This window comes from Diplodia corticola (assembly GCF_001883845.1).
Source record: "Diplodia corticola strain CBS 112549 chromosome Unknown scaffold1, whole genome shotgun sequence".
Taxonomy (NCBI): Eukaryota; Fungi; Ascomycota; class Dothideomycetes; order Botryosphaeriales; family Botryosphaeriaceae; genus Diplodia; species Diplodia corticola.
This window is the reverse complement of record NW_017971480.1, coordinates 1507037-1526331: the sequence shown is the minus strand read 5'-3', so window position 1 is coordinate 1526331 and position 19295 is coordinate 1507037. Positions and strand designations below refer to the sequence as shown.

Genomic DNA, 19295 nt, shown 5'->3' with positions numbered 1-19295 from the left:
TGCCAGTCACCAAGGTTTCTTGAACCTTGCGCTTTCTACACAAAATACTCCTCCATCGCCCTTTCCTTCGTCTCGTTCTTCACTGTGAGACGCATCGGCTTTCCACAGATAGCTATTGCGTCGCCCGTCGCACAGTCCGACGGTATATTCGCTAAAAAGAAACACGATTCACATCGAGGTATAGAATATATAGGCTGGCTGGGCTTTTTGGCATATATTTAGCGTTGGGGAGTCAGAAATATGGAAGTCCTTAGCTTTCATGCAGCAAGGCATTATGTAGTTCTCTACAGGCCTATGAATCACAAAAAGCTCTTGTTTATATGCAATTAAGCGTGATTCCCGTTTGTTGACTGATTCACCTACCTCAGAGTGTGAAGGCAACGCACACATGCGCAAACGAAAGTACAGGGTCATACTCAAATCAAGCAACAGCAATAGTCTCAGATGATGCTAAAATTTTACTAGTCATCTCGTCTCTACAAGATAGTAAAGGTGCAGTTTCCAACACCAAATCGACACTCTAAATCTCATCGCTTGACAGTGAACACTAGCGTCTCACAGCGAAACACTTGCCATCCAATGCCAGTCAACCAGAGCTCGCTTACTCGCTTACTCCTCCATCACATCGTCGATCTCGGCATCCAATGAAATCTCCCCTTGCCAATCCACGCTCTCCAGAAATGTAGTGTACTCCCCCATGAGCTCGTCGTCATCCATGGGCTCCATCTCCTGCGACGGTAGATCAGCTTCAACATTTAACGGGGAGACATCCGTCCATACCGGAAGTTGATGTGGCGCCTCCATCGTCTGCGGCGCATCCTCTGCGCTATCCATCCACATCTGCAGGTCCTCAAAGCCAACCGCCCGCTGAGGCTGAGTCTCCTGAAGGCCCTCCTGAAGGCCGAACAGCGGCGACGTGAGGGAGCCGTCGTATAACATCTGCTGCTGGAAATCAGCACCGGTGTTGATGGAAGGCAGCTGGCCGCCCCAGACGATCTGCGCGTATGCGGCTTCCGGGCCAGCGGCCTCGCTCAGGTCCGGCAGAGGCTGACCGGTGGCGATATCCAAACCAGCGGTCCAGGGCGGGTAGGCCTGATTGTTCTCGGGGTCGAACAGCGCATCCCAGTGCCACTGGGCATCGATCAGCAATCCGTCATCGCTGTCATCAGTCAGCGGCGGAGCGTTCAGGTACACCGGGCGCGTCAACAGCCACTCGGAACCGTCAGCACACCCCGAGGCCCTATCGCGGTCATCTTCATGCAGGCCAGTCGCGCTCAGCTCCTCTGTGCCATCAGCACCACCAGTAGCAGTCGTCCCACCCGCACCGGTACCAACATCGACAGCAACCCTCTTCCCCCTCCTCCCCGACCTCATCGGCACCGCCCCGCCGTCCCCCTCTCCCTCCCCCTCCGCAGCAATCCTCACATGCCTCCTCCCCAACGGCTTCGCGCGCCTCCACCCACTCGTGACGCGCACATCCGACCGCACGCCGCTCCACGCATACGGATCCGCCACGAAGCCGTCGAGCGCGAAGTCGCTCTTGACCCACATCCACGCGACCGACTTCTCGCGGCGCAGCACCGCCAGCATGCTCGCGAGGCGGCAGGGCGCGCTTACCTGGCGGCCGGCGTCGCGGAGCAGCGACAGCGACGAGGGCCGGTTGCGCGACGTGAATTCTTTGGGGAACGGCTGCGGGAAGCCGTGGGTGGCGCCGCGGAGGAAGGCGGTGAGGACGCGCCAGGCGGCGGCGAGGAGGTCGGTAGGGGTGCAGGTGGGTGGTGGGCGGGATGCCGATGGGCCCGCGGGCGGGGCGGTGGTACTGTTGGTGTGGGGGGCGGCGAGGGCGAGGGCGAAGCGCCGGGCGTCGATGCTGGCGGGGGCGTTTTGCATCGAGGTGACGTCGCGGAGGGCGGTGTAGAGGGCGATGACGAGGGGGAGCTTGTTGGCTTGGAGCAAGGCGAGGTGCCGGGCGGCGTGGGGGTTGGTGGAGCGCGGGAGCCGCGGTTGGAGCGAGGAGAGGTGCTGCAGGGCGGATGGCATGTCTGGGAGTTGGTCGGCCGGGGGGATGGAGACGAAGGCGGGGTACATTGGAGAGCGGTTGTTCTGGATCGCGAGCTGGTGCAGTGTGCCGGGGGGAGGCGTGGCCCAAGTGTGCGGTGGGACGGGCTTGGGCTCCTTGTTTCGCCGCTTGGTGTTGACGAAGCGGTGGACGGCTTTGAGGGAAGCGTAGGTGGTGGGGCTGTAGATGAGGTTGCGGAGCTTGAAGTCGTCGCCGGATAGGACGTCCTCGACGGTGACCTTCTCCAGAAGAAGTGTAATGCACAGCCTCCTGTGGCGCTCGACCAGCGTGATGCTGTTCTCCTCGTCATTGTTGTTGCCCTTCTGGTCGTCGCGAATAGTTCTCATGAACCCGTTGTCTGCACCATCGAGAAGGAGGTTCATCAGATTCCAGGACATGGCAAGGATCAACTTCGTCGGATAGTAGGTGCCAGACTTGTACGGCTCTACCAAGCGAGAGAAGTCGCGGCTGTTTTCAAGGTCCAGCGCGTACCTGCAGTCGACAATGGAAGTGTAAATGTCCTCCACGTACTTCAGAACGTTGGCGTGAACCTGCACAACGGTCGCATCCGGGTAAGGTTGACGTCGGAAGGATTGAAGGTAGGCCTCGGCTTCCTCCTCGCTCAGGAGCATCTGGTCTCGCGGCAGACTGTCGAACTCGGGAAAGATCGACCTGCGATTCGGGTCTTGGGCAACGTTGTCGTCGGTCGCCCAATCACAGGCAGCGGGAACCATCAAGCGCTTCAGCTCTTCATCCATGGGTGGGATCTCAGGATGGTTCGAGGCCATGTTTACAAAACTCGTGGCTGAGGGACTTTCTTCCAAGGATGTCAAGAAAGTGTGTCGTGTCGTTTTTCTTAAGTCGTGTCTGAAAGGACCGAGATTGAGAGAGGTTGAAACTGGAGGGTTGGAGAAGATTGATGGAAGAAGAAGATCTGTTTCTCTTGTAACGTGCTTCTGCAGTGACTGAGTGTCCATTGTTTACTATCAACTCCCACGGTGGTGTACACTGCTTTATTAGTCGCTAACACCCTGATCATTCTAGAGTATAACACAACCACTGTCATCATCGTTCTCTTTTATACGAATGCATACCTCTTGGGTTAATTTTGAGCTGGGGTCCAGGAGCCAGTCACTATCCGCATCGATTGCCTCATTTTCTTAGCAGAAATAAAGATATCAGTGTACCATTGCCACATCCTTTCGTTGAAGAAGCTTCGCTCACATTTCAGTTGCTGTGACCTCGTAATACTTATAGGAGAACATCCTGATGGTGTATAATAGTCGCAATATATATCCCTTCCAGGGGACGTTGCCCAAAACCTTTCCCCTTAGGCCCGGGGTGTTGGTTACAGAAGCTTTAAGTCTTTTATAGATATCTTTACGAACCACATGGAACCCTTTCGATTTGAAAAACGCATAACAAGCATTTATACAAGCAAGTGCCACCAACGTTTTGACATAAAAAGATGATGTCTCGACGGGAATTGCATTGCCTATGAAGTATGAACTAATATGGACTTTCCTTAGTGATCATCATTTCGTTCATATTTGAGCTTTTGAGATCAAATGCATGGTGACTATATTCTGCTATCTACTAATCCTGTATAAACCTGACTATTTCTTTCTTTACTAAGCGTTTGCTGAAGTTTGCCTGTTCGTGCACGGCTTCCATCTTGAGAAGAATTTTATAATTCCCCCACCATCTTTTATACATATTTCCCTAACAAACTCTGTCTCCATCATCTAGATATACCAGTCCGGAACCTTTTGTCGTTTCCATCATCCGTTGCACCCGTGCCGACACATCAAACCGGCAATCCTTAGATAGCCGATTCTCCATCTCGAGACCTAATGGTCTTGCTCTTGCTACTCTTGCTACTCTTGCTACTCTTGCTACTCTTGCTACTCTTGCTGCTCTTGCTGCTCTTGCTGCTCTTGCTGCTCCTGCTGTCCCCCCTCATCCAACAGCGCCGGATCAATCGGAACCCACTTCTCGCCCTCACCCAGTACCGGCATCGGGTCCAGCAGAAAACAATTCTCAAACCCGGCATCGACATGTGCCTCCGCCCCCGCTCCTCCAGCAAGATACCTGTCCCACTGATATCCCCCCTCCGGCCAAGCGCCACCGCTGCCCGCACGCTCCACGTACTCGGCGTACGCCGGCCCCGGCTCGAAGAATATCTCGCCAGCAGCGCCGTCCGATCCCCCCTTCCTCCCGGCTCCCGAATGATCCGGCCCCGGCGGGGTTTCTGCGTCACGGAAACGCGAAGACCTGGTGCGATACCGACCAGCCTGCTTGCTGCCGATGACGCGGGCGCTCGACGAGCTCTTCCCCTCCGCCGAGAAAGCATCGAGCGACCGCAGCGGCCTCTGCAGCGCCGACGTCGGCGTCCGTGGCGCAGGTAGTTGTCTCGTGCGGCGGCGGCGCGAGCCGGCGGGCGTTAACGATCCTCCGACCTGGCTCCACCGTCAGCTGCCAGATCCGATCCCTCGGCCACCCAGTCCCGCGATGCTAGCAAAAGAACGTTTACCGACACGCGGCGCGCGTAGGCGGTAGGCACTCACCTCCTGTCCCACCCCTGCCTGTCCGGGTGCCGCCGCCCTCCTCCTCGTCTTCCGCGGCGGCGGCGACGTGCGCACCTCCGGCCCCTCATCCATATCGCCCGTGATGGCGGCGATTTGCGCGACGAGGTCTTTCCCCGTCAGGATCTCCGTTCCGCGGCGGCGGCGGTCTCGCGGTTTCTTGACGCGGGGCCTCATCATGCCGGCGACGCCGGCGTCGTTGGTTGCGTGGGGAGTGCCAGGCCGGGAGGCGGGGTGCGTCGTGCTCATCATATTGCCGGGAGGGGGGACGGGCGGAGAGGGTGTCATCCAGCTCGCTTTGGGCCTGGATGAGGATCGAGGGCGCTGTGATGGGGGTGTTGACATCTGTCGGTGGTGTTAGTGGGGAGGGCTTTTTTGGGGGGGTTGGTTCGTCGCGCTTGCACGTTGGGACTTGCGTTTTCTGGTTTGAGGGTGCTTCCTGCCGTGGTCGCGGCTCGTGGCCGGGATGGGGTTGCCATGGCGCCTTCCCCGGCGCGTTCGGTCTCGTCGACACGCTGCTGTCGCTGGTGCGGCCCGGATTTTGTTGCTCGTGGGAAGGTGGGTGTTGTCCAAGGCGGCATGCTTGCTAAGGGCCTGCTGTAGTGGTTCGAATCGTGTGGCGCGGTTTTGTTGTCAATAAGTTGAAGCGAAATAGAAATGTGTATCTGGAGCAATGTGAAGACAGGTGGAGCGGAGACGAATAAGTAGGTTTGGTCGAACCCTTGAGCTAGCTCATGGGGCTAGTTTGTGGAAGGTGTGTGAGAGACGCTGAACCGATTCGCCGTCCACCCAGATTTTTGAACATCGCTCCTCCGAGATATGGGTTTTCTTTACGTTCTTCATGAGCTCCTTCAGATAGAAGAAGAAGCTGCAGCTCTTTGCAGCGTAGGATTAGGCTTGGAGCTGACTGCTTCGCTTACGGTTTGTTGCCATTTCGGGACATTTTATCGCCCAGCTCGCAGAAGAGAGTCATTGTCTTTTAGCATTGGTGGTGTAGTGAGAAGCTTAGGCCACCCAGCCGTAGCTGTCACGGGGGCATGGCGCAGTCGGAGTCCTGATTCGCTCTCTGACTCCATCCACGGATGGCGCAGGAAGTGCATGGCATGGGTTGCAAGTCATCCCACCTCTAAATGCACTAGCTGATCATCTGTCATCTCACTGGTTCGCATGCGCAAGTGTCAGCATCTATCACTATGCCCACAGCAAAGGGAGACGAGTAGATCGAGCCGAGAAAATAATGAAGAGTCTCACTCACGGCAAGTGATTGCGACCGCAGCAGTGAGCACTGTACCTCAGCCACACGGTGGCGGCTTGGAGCCTTGGACGCATACTCCACAGCGACAAGCCTCCAAGGTCAGCGCAGTGCCGACATCACACGAGCCTGCTTCTTCTACCACCATCATCCTCTTGTCACGTCTCACGCGCCGACCACAATCCAGCGGGGACGAAAACGACCGGAAGATCAACGACATCGACGACAACCGCAACGACCCCAACGACGACAGTTGTCTCAACTCGATCCTAACCCGCACCACCCTCCAGCGAAACCTCACCATCCTCCCTCCAAACAACCCACCCGACCAGACCAGACCAGACCAGCCCACCCCGCCCCACCCCACCCAAATGCTCGCTCCCGCTCCCCAGCGCCACGCCCCCGCACCCGCGCCGCCGCCGCCGCCGCCGCCGCCGCCGCCGCCGAATCCAACCACCACCGCACCACCCACCAGGCCGTCGCCGTCGCCGCCACCACCCTTCTCCCCACCACCGCCCTACGCGCCCGCCATGCCCACCTTCACCTCCACATCCACCGCCCAAGCCCACCCCCTCCCCCTCGCCGCCGCAGCAGTAGTCCAGCTCTGCCGGTACGGCCCCGCGCCGCTCGTCATGCAGACGCGACGCGCGTACGTGCCCGAAGGGCTGGACCGGTTCTTGGTCCACGGCGGGCGGATGCGGTTCGTTGCGCGGCGGTGGAGCGGGGTTGAGGAGGTGGATGAGGATGAGGAGGATGAGGAGGGTGAGGGGGAGGAAGGTGAGGAGGGTGAGAGCGATGATGGGGGTGGGACGGTGTGGTTTGATGCGGTGGAGGAGCTTGATGGCGGGGGGGATGGAGCGGGGACGGGGACGGAGACGGGGATGCTGGATGATGAGGATGGGGGGGCACGCCGGTGGCGCTGCTGGTGCGGTACTAGTGTGCACGGCGGAGGTGGCGATGAGGAGGTGCGGCGCTCAGGGCTGTCGGTTGGGGAGGAGCTCGCGGGCGGCGAGGGCTGTGTGCGTCGCGCGGTTGTGTGGCGCCTGGAGACGGAGGCGGGTGGGGGCGAGGAGGATGGCGATCAGGAGGCTGAGGAGGAGGCTGAGAGCGATATGGAGTCTGATGTCGCTGAATGGGGAAGCTGCGATGGCTCCGATGACTCCTCGAAGAGGATGTTCGGGAATCGTTAACCCTGATCTGCATGGGCTTTTACCGGGATCCACGGTGCTTTTTGCTACAGATGCCTGTTCTCGATGACACTGACTACTCTAGGAACGACTACGCGTGGTGTATGCACTGGTTATCGACTCTTATAGGGATTTCTTGTTGAAGTATGGCATAGCTTCTTTGCAGTAGTCCATGGTGGTTCAACGAGAGTGGTATGGCTTGGATATCAAACCATCTGTTGAAGGGCGGATCATCACGGCACGGATGCGAGCAGATGATGACTGGAAAAGACGTCTAAAATCAAATTCAACGAGGATATAAAGCTCTGCTTGCTCGAACGCTGCAATCTCCATCCACCCAATCCATCACAACGCTTACGAAACTTTGCTCATGCAAAGTCCTTCCTTCCTTTTTTTCCATATCCTTTTTCACATACCTTCCGAAGCCATCAAGCACCCATTAATACACATACCTGAACTGGGCCATATCCCTATCTGTCTTATCCAACAGGTTCAGCATGATGGCAGACTCCTGTCGCACCTCGGCGTCAGCGATATCGGCGTTGCCGCCGAGCCCGTCGCTTCCGACAGCGGCCTTGGTGTCGCGACGTTTGTTCTCCCAGACGTAGTAGAAACGCAGAGCCACGCTGAAGATGATGCCGAGCACGAAGCAGATCAACATGGCCAAGAAGCCAGACTGGTACTTTGGGGCTTCGCGCTCGAAGAAGAGCTGCGGGCCGATGATGTTGCCGACGCAGTAGGAGACGAAGAGCTGGAAGTAAGGAAACGACGTCAGTCCTGCGAGAACGGAGAGGGGATGGGGACAGGTCATCACTCACCATAGCGTTGACCGTATTCTTCTTGGTGAAGCCGCCGACATTCGCCGCCGTCAGGCTGAGCATGAGCGGGAAGTTTGCGGAGAAGCAGATGAGAAGGCAGTATCCGAAAAACTTGGCCCAAATGTGTTTTTCGGGGTCGATCTCGCGCGCCATGATGGCGCCGACGAGCGAGACGACGAAGTTCCAGACGAGCCAGTAGGTGCGCGTGTTGCGGAAGAAGGTGGCGCCGCCGGCGGCCATCAGCACGTAGACAAACTGGAACGCGGTGGCAACCATGCCGATGAGGAGTGTCTGCTTGACGCTGAAGCCAAGGCCGTTGACAATAACAGAAGCGAACTGTACGCATCCCACATTAGCCAGGTTATCCCGCCATCTCCCATCGGACACCCAAAACTCACCGTCGTGACGCCGCCATTCGGAATGTTCCCACAAAGCTGAATGAGCACAAACAACCAACTCTGCGGATCCTTCAACGCCTCCACGACCTGACTCCCCTTCCACTCCCTACTCTTAATCCCGGTCAAGTTCTGCTTGACCCTCGCCACCGCCAACCGCGCATCCTCCCTGCCCTTCAAAAACCACGCGCGAGTCGGACTGTCCGGAATGCCCCAAAACAAGACCACGCTCCACGCCAACGAAAAGGCGCCAAAGACGACGAAAACGGCCTGCCACGCGGCGAGCGTCTCGCTCTTGACGCTCGCCATCGAATACGCCAACACGCTCCCAAACAGGCCGCTGACGACGTTCCCCAAGAACCACGCGCCGTGCCGCAGCGGCTGCTCCTGGCGCTTGTACCACATGCTGGTGACGACGCTGAAGCCGGGGGCGACGGCGGCCTCGCACATGCCGAGGAAGAAGCGGGCGGTGAGCAGGCCGGCGGCGTCGCGGCACGCGGCCATGAGCATGAGCACGACGGCCCACGCGCACACCGACGTCGCGAGCGTCTTGCCGACGGGGAAGCGCACGAGCAGCGCCGCCACGGGCCACGACGCCGCGAGGTAGCCGAAGTAGAAGATGCTGCCCGCCCACGAGTAGGCGTGGCCGGTGAGGGAGAGGTCGGTGCGCAGGTCGAGGATGGCCGTGTAGCCCATGGCTTGCTTGTCGAGGAATTGGAACATGTAGGAGATGGCGAGGATGGGGAGGAGGCTGGGAGGTGGGGTTTGGTTAGTGGTGAGTGGCGGGGGATGTGGTGGGTGCGGAAAGAAATTGATCTTCGGTAGGTATTTGTGTGGGTAGTTGAAGCAAATTCTCTGATGTAAATGTAGCTTTAAACAGCCATCTTCGTGAGGAGGTGAAGCAGATAATATCCAGACGCAGATATAAGGACCAAATTGTACAAAAGCATCCAGACATTGATTCTGCTGCCCATGCCATGTAGGTGATTCTGTTCTTTCTGCGCCCATAGTGGGTATGTCCTCCCAAGTGATGGATAATGGGATGGGAATCGCAAGCGAAGAACATGATTCTCCGAAGACTCCAATTGCAGTGCAGACGGGGGAATCACCACGGACCACCACCACCAAAAAAAAGAGGAAATCACACGAGACAGAGACAGAGACAGAGAGCAAAAGAAGCACCAAAGCGCAAAGAACGAAAAAAAAAAAAAACGGACAAACTCACCAACAATCAATCCTCCTCAAGATCCTCCGATCATCCTCCGGGCTCACCTCCAGCTCGTCCAAGCCCCCAGCATCCGACCCCAAATCCTCCAACGTCGCGTCACCATGATTGGCCGCCGCCGCAGCAGAAGCGCTCGTAGTAGTCGCAGCGACGCCTTCGCCCTTCTCTGGCGCGTACGCCTCGGGCGCCGACGACATGTTCATTTTTATTTCTCTTTACTGAGCGACACTTCTCTTCCTATTTTTTCTTCCCCTTACAAACTCGCAAGGTGCATCCGCCTGCGTTGGCCAATATTTTTTTTTCTTCTCTTCTCAGCGGCGTGAATGCGCGTCTCGCGTCGAGCAAAGGGAAGCGAGATGAACCCGGATCGTCGGCCAGCTGTGGGGTTCGTAGGTACGTGTGTGGGTGTGTTCGTGAAGCACGAGCGCGCGCAGACAGCCCCGGTCCGAGATTCGGGCGGTCGGGTTGGGCGGGGGACGGACGGGGGAGGCGAGATTTTCAGGGGGGGCGGGAGGGCCGGACGGCGAGCGAGCCGAAGCTGTGGTGGCGCTTTGATCGTGTCGAGTCGAGTCGGCGGAGAGAAGAGCGCGGGCGGGCGTTCGTGTGTCGGTGACGCAAGACCCAACGACGACACGACGGAGCGACGACAACGGCGAGGAGGAAGGGACGAGAGGTACACGAGAACGAGAGGCGAGAGATGAGAGACTTAGTCGCGCTGCTAGTGTGTCGTTATTATAATTTACCTAGCAGCCCGCGCGGATGCTGGACAATAAAGCGGGGAGCAGGTCCACTTGCCAATCATCCGATTGTCGCCGTTCCGTCCCAAGCAGGCAGGCGGCGGGCAGAAGAAAGAGTAAAGCGTCGAGGCGAAGCGAGAGTAGTGCGGCGAAGGTAAAAAACAAAAGTGGAACCGAAGCCAAAGAAAATGAAATGGAGAGGGTGGGAGTGCGGCGCGGTTGCAGGACCATGGTTTGACTGACTCTTGCCGTGCAGTTGACAGGAGCGATGCGGAATAGCGGGCAGGGCAGGGGAGCCAGGACGGTACGCGCGGGACAAGGCACGGAAAAACGTGCGCAGCGCTACCTTCGCATCCAGCAAATGTCGCGCCCGTTTCAAATTGGCATGCTGTTGCATCCGGGCTGATCAAACTTGGCTCAATTTGGGGAAGCAAACTGCGCCCCGTGCACCACCCGGTATGAAAGGGTTATCGACGTGGCTCACCTTCAAGCTGCGAGTCTGCCGAACGGCCGTAAGCTCCTGAGCGCTGGAGGCTGCTGGGCCGAGTGATGCAAGGCGGTTGACGGTATCATGACCGGCGGAGCGTTTTCTGACACCAGTGGAGACGTGGGACCACCCGTCCGCGCGAACCCCCGCCTCCGCCTTCCGGCCCGAGCTAGCCCAGCCCTGTAGGCGCGCTTGCGTGTTGTCTCTGGTCGAACGAGGACAAGCTCCGCGCACTAGCTCGCCTTCTCTTGTTGCTACAACTGCACCAAAACACTCTGGTCCGGCTATGAGAGCTGCGACACTGAAGTTTCGATGGGCGGTGACCCCGGCCTTGTCCTCATTTCAATCGTCATCCATAAACTCGTACGCGTCTCCAAATGGCTAGACTCTATATACTAGTAGATACTTACATGCAATACGAATGGCGTGGGTTGATCTCTCTGCTGATCTCTCTCGACCTCTCTCGACCGCGCTCTCTCTCTCTCTCTCTTTCTCTTTCTCGGGTATCTATCTCTCCTCTCCAGGTCTCATTGATTAAAAGGGCATACAACGGTGGGTGTACAAGAACAACGATAGGAAAAAAAAAACTTTAAGCCAAGTCGGGTCGATCAGATCACAAAGTGCTCAAACCGGCCTTCGGCCAGCAGCAACATGTGATCGACCCGCCTGCCGCCCGCCTTGTCCTGCTCATCCACCACCGCCTTGAGGCACGCGAACGCCCGTGCGTAGTTCTTGCCGTACTTGGTGAGGCCCTGGTAGCGGTCGAGGATCCACGACCGGTGGATGAGGTCATCCGTCTCCATGCCCGCGAACAGCAGCGGCAGCGGGATGCGCGCCAGGAACCGCTCGCCGTCGTGCTTGTACCCCTGGTACGCCAGGTTCATGATCTCCTGCAGCGCCCGCTTCTGCGTCGCGTTGGGCGCCGCCAGCGGCTCCGCGAACCGCGTCAGCCGCAGGAACTCGAGCTCCATGGCGTAGTAGTGGGGCACCACGTAGCGGATGTTCTGGTGCAGCCGGCGGCTGTGGTCGACGTCCGGGCTCAGCTGCGACGCCAGGGCCAGCAGCTCGGCGAACTCGTCGCGCAGCAGGCCGAAGGCGTCCTCGATGTTGAGCGCGCGCCGCGCGGCATCCCGGTCGTCGCCGCGGTGCAGGGCGGCGCTGAACTCGGCGTTCTCGTACCGGACCAGCGCCGCCTTGGCGTACAGGCTGTACACCTTGCGGTTGTCCATGTCGTCGACGAGCTCGGCCTGCGGGTACCGCTCGCCCCAGGTGGTGCGGAAAAGTGGCTCGCTGTACTCGTGGATCGCGTTGAAGCCCCGCAGCAGCTTGCCGTTTTCCTCACCGGCGATCTGCCGCACCAGCTGGTTGACGGACCCGCCCAGATTGGAGCCTATGCCGAACGCGGCCCCGGCATCCAGCACCGCCATCCACACCATCATGCGGGCGGCGAAGAAGGAGATCAGGGCCTGGCTCGCCGGCGGTGAGCACGCTGCCTGGCTCGTGCCATCGACGTCCATGGCCTCGCTCGGCTCCTCATTGGTCGCCGACACCTGCAGCAGAGGCTGGAAGCGCGTCCGCAGGATCGACGCGGCACCCTGCAGGTGCTTCGACAGGCCGATGCCACCGCCGTCACCGTACTTTTGCTCGTACGCAATCATGAGCCACAGCGCGGCCAGCACCTGGTCGAGGTCGAGGTCGGCGTCTCCGGCGTTCATCTGCTGCGTCATGAGATGCAGGGCCTCCGTGTAGTGGCTGACCGACTTGGGCGAGTTGGGCCGGCTGGCCACCGGGATGAGATCCTGGTGGGAGCTGCGCAGCCACAGCAGCTCCTGGTCGGCCAGGGCCAGGATCATGTGCATGGGCATGGCATGGCGCTGGGCCTGCAGGAACAGCAGCGAGAAGACCGAGTACTCGGGGTTCTTGGTGTGGTGGTTAGTGGAGAAGCGGGTGCGGTAGTAGTAGATGGCCTCGTGGTCGGCCGGGGTGAAGACGACGGAGCAGGCGGCGGCCATCTCGGGCTGCTGCAGGCCCGAGGCGAGGGTGGCCAGGCTGTCGTGTCTGGATGCTCTCCTGGCGATGATCTGTGCGGCGGTGCTGCTGGGGATGGGGGGCCGGCAGTAGTCGGGCGGAGACTGAGGGTCGCGGTCGCTGCTGCCGCTGCTGCTGCTGCTGCTCGACGGACTGGCGGCGCCCTGCGATGGAGTGTCGGCCCGGGCCGACGAGGCCGACGGAGTACGGGCGCTGGAGGCCTTTCTGGTGTAGGGCTTACGTGGGCGAGGCCTGTAGTCGCACTGGCGCCTCAGGCGGACGCAGCGCTGGCACACGGGACGTCCCTCGTCACATTTGACCTTTTTTTCGCGGCAGGTCCAGCATCCCTGGCGCGAGCGCGGCCCGCTTCGATTGGCGGCGGGCCGGTGTGGTAGTGTAGACTGGGGCGATGTGGCGGTGATGGTGGTGTCGTCTGGCCGGGCCGGCGGCGAGCTCGATGATTCGTCCGGCGACTGGGCTTGGAGCGGCTTGGGTGCGGCTTGATCAGCCTGCATACTCGGCTGAGCGGTGCCGTATGATGGGATGGCGGAAACGAGGGGGGGACGGTTCTTGCTTGCTTGTTGTCGGCTGTTTCTGTAGAAGATCGCGCGTCCGCCGCCGCCGCCGAATTAGCCGGCGGACGGTTGGACTAAAAACTGCCCCTAGAGAAATCGAGTCACGTAGCGGGGGCGGGCCAGCCGACAACGCCGCCCATCCTCCCCATCTCCATCCGCCACGGTGCCCGCCCGGTGCCCGCCCGGTGCACCCGCAGGGCCACGGCTTGCCGGGGAAGCCGCGGGGCACAGCGTAGCGCGGCCGGATGACAAAAGGGGCCTGCGGGCGCCGTGGGCGAGGCGGGCGAGCCAGAGCAGAGGCTCGTGATGGTGGCGGGGCGACTTCGGCTGTGGCTGTGGCCTGCGGGGGCGCAGAAGAGGGAGGTGACAAGCTCCGCCAACCTCACTAAAGCCTTGGCAACTCGCGCCAGGGCACAGGCTGAGGCTAGTGCAGCAGCAGTGGTGAAGGTCGGCAATTCTTCAAAACTCGTCCCAGGTCCCAGGCCCAGACCCTCATCCCATCGCGAGCACCATGCGTTGCCACGACTGGCCACCGACCCCAGGCGCTATCCGGAGGTCCACTTCTGCTAGAGGCAACACGCTGCAATAAAAGGACAGCCCGGCATGAGGTCGGCGACGTCTGGAGGCTGGTCGATCTCGAAACCTCCACCATGACCCAGTCCAAGTTCCCCATCCAGGTCCGATCCAGCCATGCCGAAGAGGCCCGTCGGACGGTGAACGCAGCCATTGACGCTGCCGACGTCGCCCTCCGTGCGCTGAACAGGGACATCCATGGCCATCCGGAGACCGCATACGAGGAAGTCCACGCCCACGACGCCCTGTGTGCCTTTCTCGAGAGCCAGGGCTTCGCCGTGACGCGCCACGCATATGGCCTCGCGACCTCGTTTGAGGCGTCGGTTGGCAGCACCGCCGGCGACGCACGTGAGATCGTCTACTGCGCCGAGTACGACGCGCTGCCGGGCATCGGCCACTCGTGCGGCCACAACCTGATTGCGACCTCGTCCGTTGCCGCCTTCATCGGCGCGGCCAAAGCGCAGCAGGCGCTGGGCTTCAACGGTCGGATCCGCATCCTGGGCACTCCGGCCGAGGAGGGCGGCGGTGGCAAGATCAAGCTGCTCGAAGCGGGCGCCATCCCAGCGTCGACGGCGGCGGCCATCATGGCGCATCCCGTCGCCGGCCACATGGCCAAGATACCGGGCGCGAGCGGGCTGGCCGGCTTCAAGCTCATCTGCAGCCACAAGTTCAAGGTCGAGTTCTCGGGGCGCGCTGCCCACGCCGGCGCCCAGCCGTGGGACGGCGTCAACGCCCTCGACGCCGCCGTCGCCGCCTACACCAACGTCTCGATGCTGCGCCAGCAGATCCGCCCGGACGAGCGCGTGCACGGTGTCATCGAGGACGGCGGTCGCGTGCCCAACGTCATCCCCGCCTACACTCGCATGGCCTGGAACGTGCGCGCACCCAAGGTCAAGGCTGCGAACGCCCTGCGCGAGCGCGTCGATGCCTGCTTCCACGCCGCCGCTGCCGCCACGGGCTGCAGCGTCAACATCGTCGAGTGAGTCGGCCCGCTGCTTTTCTCGGCCCGCCTGGTTGATCGCTGACTCTTCGCCCAGGGGTCCGATGTACATGGATCTGCGTGCCAACCTGACTCTTTGCCAGACATACGTCGACGATATGGCCGCGTTGGGCGAGAAGATCATCCTGAACGAGGATGAGCCTGCTACTGCGTCTACCGATATGGGTACGTTCTCCTACTCAGGCCCGAGTCTTGAGAGAATTTTTCTCAAACTCGAATTGCTCGTATCAAAGCGTAGTAGTGCTCCTTTCGTTCTTCAAGCTAATTCGGACTTGATTTCAGGCAACGTCTCGTACACAGTGCCGAGCTTCCATGGCGCCTTTGGTATCCCGGCTCCTAAGCATGTCGTTGGGCATCATCCGGGCTTCGCGGCCGCCGCTGGTACGGATGAAGCACATACCGCGGCCATCACGTGCGCCAAGGGAATGGCCATGTTGGGCTGGAGGGTTTTGACGGATGACGATATTGCGGAAGACGCGAGAAGAGATTTCGAGCGAGACGATTGAGGTTAGGATTAACCAATTGTATAGCATGCTGTTTTTCGCCACACACTGTTGTCTGTTCCTCAGCTACGCTGCGTCGCTATGCACCAAACACAGGTGACGTGACGTGCAAGGCCGGGTAAGAGTGAGAACCGCCTTTTGGTGAACGTCTGTTTTCTAGCTATCCCACTTTCGGTTAGCGCCGCTGGCGCTGCGCGTTCGCGACACCAAAAACCGCCCGCTCGTCGACTTCCTTTCCTCTCTCTACCCGACACCACCAGCGCAACCACCCCGCGGCTGGTGTCATGCTCCGCCCACCCCCCCCCACTCCTCTCTGTGGCTCAGCCGGCCCTCAATCGGCTTCTCTCGAGGCAGACTAACTTCTGCTTTCTGCGGAAGGCTACTTCATTGTAGTCCTACCCACAGGGTTTCTGTTCGACTACATCATCAAAAGATCATGATGATCATCATCATTCAACAAGGATCGCGAAGGTCATCATCGCTCAACAAGGGTCTCATTCAACAACGTGTCGTCATGAATACGCCCCTTGCTTGAACAACACCACCTTGTTAAACCTCCCTTTCTTCATGCGCCTATATAGACCTCATATAGCAGTAGTATTCAATAATCATCCAGCTTTCAGCTTCACTTCCTACACCCGGCTGTGATCACACCGACTGACAGTTTCCTACATGTACATGCATACCTTCGGCCGTCTCGGCCACCTCGACCCGGGTACTATCGCTCGACGGTGGTGCCTTTGTCGCCTCTATCCACCCAACAGCTCATGGAGGATGGCGTGTCCCTCTTCAACGCCCGCGCTCTCGAGAAATAGTTCAATAGGGCGGACGCGAATGCCGGTATCGGATAAAGCTGATAAGTACAAGACAAAGGACTACTTCGGGGAGACTGACCCGGAACGAATGTTTGATATGGACACGTAGAACTCTAAGATTCATACAACCCTCCAAAATTATCGCGAGGGCACTCCGTACCCATGGGATTGCGATTACTGGCATGCTTACCGTCTTCGGCAAGAGGCACTACTTCGAATCGTGGTTGAAAAGCCACAGGGCTAAAGTCGAGAGCACGGTTCGAGAGGCTACCACGCATTTAATTAAAGGTGTGGTTGTCAGGCGAAGTCCTAGCCTTCCTAAGAAAGATGCCCGGGTGGGGAAAGGAAGGACGCCGCTATGAACGTCATGTCCGAGAATGAATATCTCAAAAATATCGCGGCTGCACCCGTCGACGGCAAAGCAGTGGATAATGGATTCCGACACCAATGACGATGGTTCTAGAATCGACTACCACACCCCGCCTGGAACCCCAATTTGAGGCGCCCGAAAGGAGGCCGGAGCCGAAGACGACTGGCGAGCTAAGGTGAACAGAATCGCAATCCAGCCCACGGCCAACGCAACCCACGCCGCCGAATTGCTAGTTGTTATTTTATGCTTCTGAAACAGCTGATCTCCAGAGGTATTAGAAGAAGACATCCGGATGTAAATGCGAACATTTACACTGTTCGAGTGCATACAGATATGGTACTCTACTACTTACGTGGGATAGATGGAGGAGGAGACGATTTCTTTCTTCATCCGCTGTAAGGCTGTCTTTGGAAAAACAAAGCATCAACAAAATTCAGACACCCGTTGGGCTTTCACCACGTCAACCACTCGTTCTTTTGCTTCCGAGAACGCAGCGTTCGGCCGCACACAGATGACGATAGGCAATGACACCAATCTGCCGGCCGCTCAACGGCTGTATTACAAAACTCAATCGTCAAGACGGCGCTTCCGAAATGTTCTCTCTGCTTGCTTCGACGCCCCATGATGTGCTAACAAACCAGGCATCGGCCCGGTTGTGGGAATTAAGTCGACATACCTAAGATCATCTCTTCGTCAACGCAAAAACGCGCCGCAATATATCCAAGAGTCCTACTTCTTGTCGTCACAATTGGCCGGTTTGAGCTACCGCGAGGCTGTAGAAGACCAGTTGCTGCCACGGGAGGACCAAAGATGCGCGATTCGGGGCACACTCGGTCACGGCAAGGTGTCGTGTTCGGCATAATATGCTAAGGCGGGTTGGCATAGCTTTGTCAGCTCTGACACGGAGGTGCGATGCTGATGGCGGTGAGGACAGAAGGCCGCCGCATTATACCCAGCCCGATGCTTCCATCCGATCCTCTCTAACATCCTTTGCAGCAAATGCCTCGGGTAGGGCACTGGAGCCTCAGTGGATGAGGAACACTTCTTCGCGTAGTCTTGTAACGTCCGTCATCTCTTGTACGTGGATGTGGACCATCGCCCCCTTTCCGGGACCCGGGTGATGGTCTGGAGCGTGCGTTGCAACACGGGCCGTCACTCGGCCGAGTTCGGACTACACCCGCTTTACTCTTTAGAGGCCGCACGTAACTACATCGGACATGGTCCCCTGGCTCTCTACGTTCGAGGTTGTTTCTAGGGCCCTTGTTTGGGAAAGGTTCGCTTTCAAGGGTACAAAAGGTCGCCGGGGGGGTTGCGAAAGAGATGTGGAGAAGTCGAGTTGCGGTGACGGGGTATCTTGAGGTTGACGTAACCCTGTTGCTGGATCTCGGAGTATGCTCCGGGCAGGGGGGAAAAGGAGGTAGCATGCGGGAGACATCTGCCGTCACGTAGTTACAACTATGTCAACAGCTGAGGAATTTTTTTCGCGAGATGCTTTTCTGAGGTAGGCACTGGAGTAATAGAGCGTAACCTCTTGGATGCATGACAGAAACCAACCAGCCGAAGTCTACAGCGGCATCAGAAAGTCGCTTGAGCGTAGAGATCTCTGAGTACATACACTGCAAGCTTTCCAACCTTTGTATTCATCCTCGATGACCTTGTAGTTGTGCAAGTCCTACGGCCAAATATCTTTCTATTCCCGCGTTTTGTCCAAATACGACGAGGCAGCTGCCAACGTACATGCACACCGAAACATCTTGTCATGTCAACGGGTCTACTTTAAGAATAACTGCCTTTCCCTGTCGACCCTGATGTTCTTTGCGTCTGGCGCGCTGATGATTTGTTACACACTCTGGTACCTACTCGACGTCCGTGTTACCATCATGAAACATCAGGCATTCAACGTCCACAATGAGACCGCGCACCGGAGACCCACACAGAAAAACGGTATCCATGAAGGAGAAAAAAGCATACAGCCCCCCAACAACAGGAGGAGAGAGATAGAGAGAGAGAGAGAGAGCATTCCGGTTCCTTCTTCTTCCTCTGAACGCGCCTCGCATCCAACCTCCGCTAGGTCGATTCCTTCCAATAATCCCAAGCAGCGCCACACGTAGGTTACCCGATGCGGCGAAGCGGGCAGGCCGGTCGACCACGATCCCGGGAAGGCGAAGGCACGGCACGGCGGCGCGGGGCGCGCGCGATTGCCGCGACGGAAGGATCTGATTCGTCGGTGCTTCCTTCGGGGCGTGGCTCCCCCCCACCGTCAACCAAACATCACGCTGCTTTCCCCGGATTTCTCTGGCTCTCGTGTCGCCCGCCTCGTCCGGAATGCGCTTGCCCCCCGCCTCTTTCCTTCCTCTATTATTGTTGCTCGGCGCACTCGCAGCGGCGAATCGGAGAGATCCCAAACTTCCATATCTCACGGTAGACGGGGAAGACCGACGTCGCTGGCGAAATGGGAAGAAAGAAACCAGCGGCTTGACCCCCACACAGGGGGCGGGGGGGTCAGTCGGTTGGCGGTCAGATCGTTTGAGAAAAAAAGAAAAGAAAGGAAATCAAGGATGAAGGACTGGGAAACGAAACGAACTAACGCAATATGCAAGCGAGAAGGATTCCTCGCCAGGGAAGATTCCTCGTGGGCGGGAAGCATTCTGGCCGACCATTGCTAGTTGACCTCACCTAGCGCTAA

General features: G+C 58.6%; 6 protein-coding genes across 6 annotated transcripts; 2 read left to right on the top strand and 4 right to left on the bottom strand.

Annotated features, from left to right (window-relative positions):
* Nucleotides 1–609: 609 nt before the first annotated feature.
* BKCO1_1000486 (uncharacterized protein) lies at nt 610–2847 on the bottom strand (the record flags this gene model as incomplete). The annotated part of the gene is made up of 1 exon (XM_020269888.1): nt 610–2847. One exon carries the CDS (start codon nt 2845–2847, stop codon nt 610–612), a length of 2238 nt encoding a protein of 745 aa, XP_020135484.1.
* Nucleotides 2848–3963: 1116 nt separating this feature from the next.
* On the bottom strand, nt 3964–4989 carry BKCO1_1000485 (uncharacterized protein; the record flags this gene model as incomplete). The annotated part of the gene is made up of 2 exons (XM_020269887.1): nt 3964–4518; nt 4627–4989. The coding sequence occupies 2 exons, from the start codon at nt 4987–4989 to the stop codon at nt 3964–3966; spliced, it is 918 nt and encodes a 305-aa protein (XP_020135487.1).
* An 822-nt stretch (nt 4990–5811) lies between these two features.
* Nucleotides 5812–7086, top strand: BKCO1_1000484 (uncharacterized protein; the record flags this gene model as incomplete). Its single annotated transcript, XM_020269886.1, has 1 exon — nt 5812–7086. One exon carries the CDS (start codon nt 5812–5814, stop codon nt 7084–7086), a length of 1275 nt encoding a protein of 424 aa, XP_020135486.1.
* A 436-nt stretch (nt 7087–7522) lies between these two features.
* BKCO1_1000483 (mfs transporter) lies at nt 7523–9724 on the bottom strand (the record flags this gene model as incomplete). Its single annotated transcript, XM_020269885.1, has 4 exons — nt 7523–7834; nt 7902–8237; nt 8300–9047; nt 9522–9724. The coding sequence occupies 4 exons, from the start codon at nt 9722–9724 to the stop codon at nt 7523–7525; spliced, it is 1599 nt and encodes a 532-aa protein (XP_020135481.1).
* A 1629-nt stretch (nt 9725–11353) lies between these two features.
* BKCO1_1000482 (c6 zinc finger domain protein) lies at nt 11354–13288 on the bottom strand (the record flags this gene model as incomplete). The annotated part of the gene is made up of 1 exon (XM_020269884.1): nt 11354–13288. One exon carries the CDS (start codon nt 13286–13288, stop codon nt 11354–11356), a length of 1935 nt encoding a protein of 644 aa, XP_020135480.1.
* Nucleotides 13289–13998: 710 nt separating this feature from the next.
* Nucleotides 13999–15427, top strand: BKCO1_1000481 (metal-dependent amidase aminoacylase carboxypeptidase; the record flags this gene model as incomplete). The annotated part of the gene is made up of 3 exons (XM_020269883.1): nt 13999–14900; nt 14959–15086; nt 15204–15427. The coding sequence occupies 3 exons, from the start codon at nt 13999–14001 to the stop codon at nt 15425–15427; spliced, it is 1254 nt and encodes a 417-aa protein (XP_020135483.1).
* Nucleotides 15428–19295: the final 3868 nt, after the last annotated feature.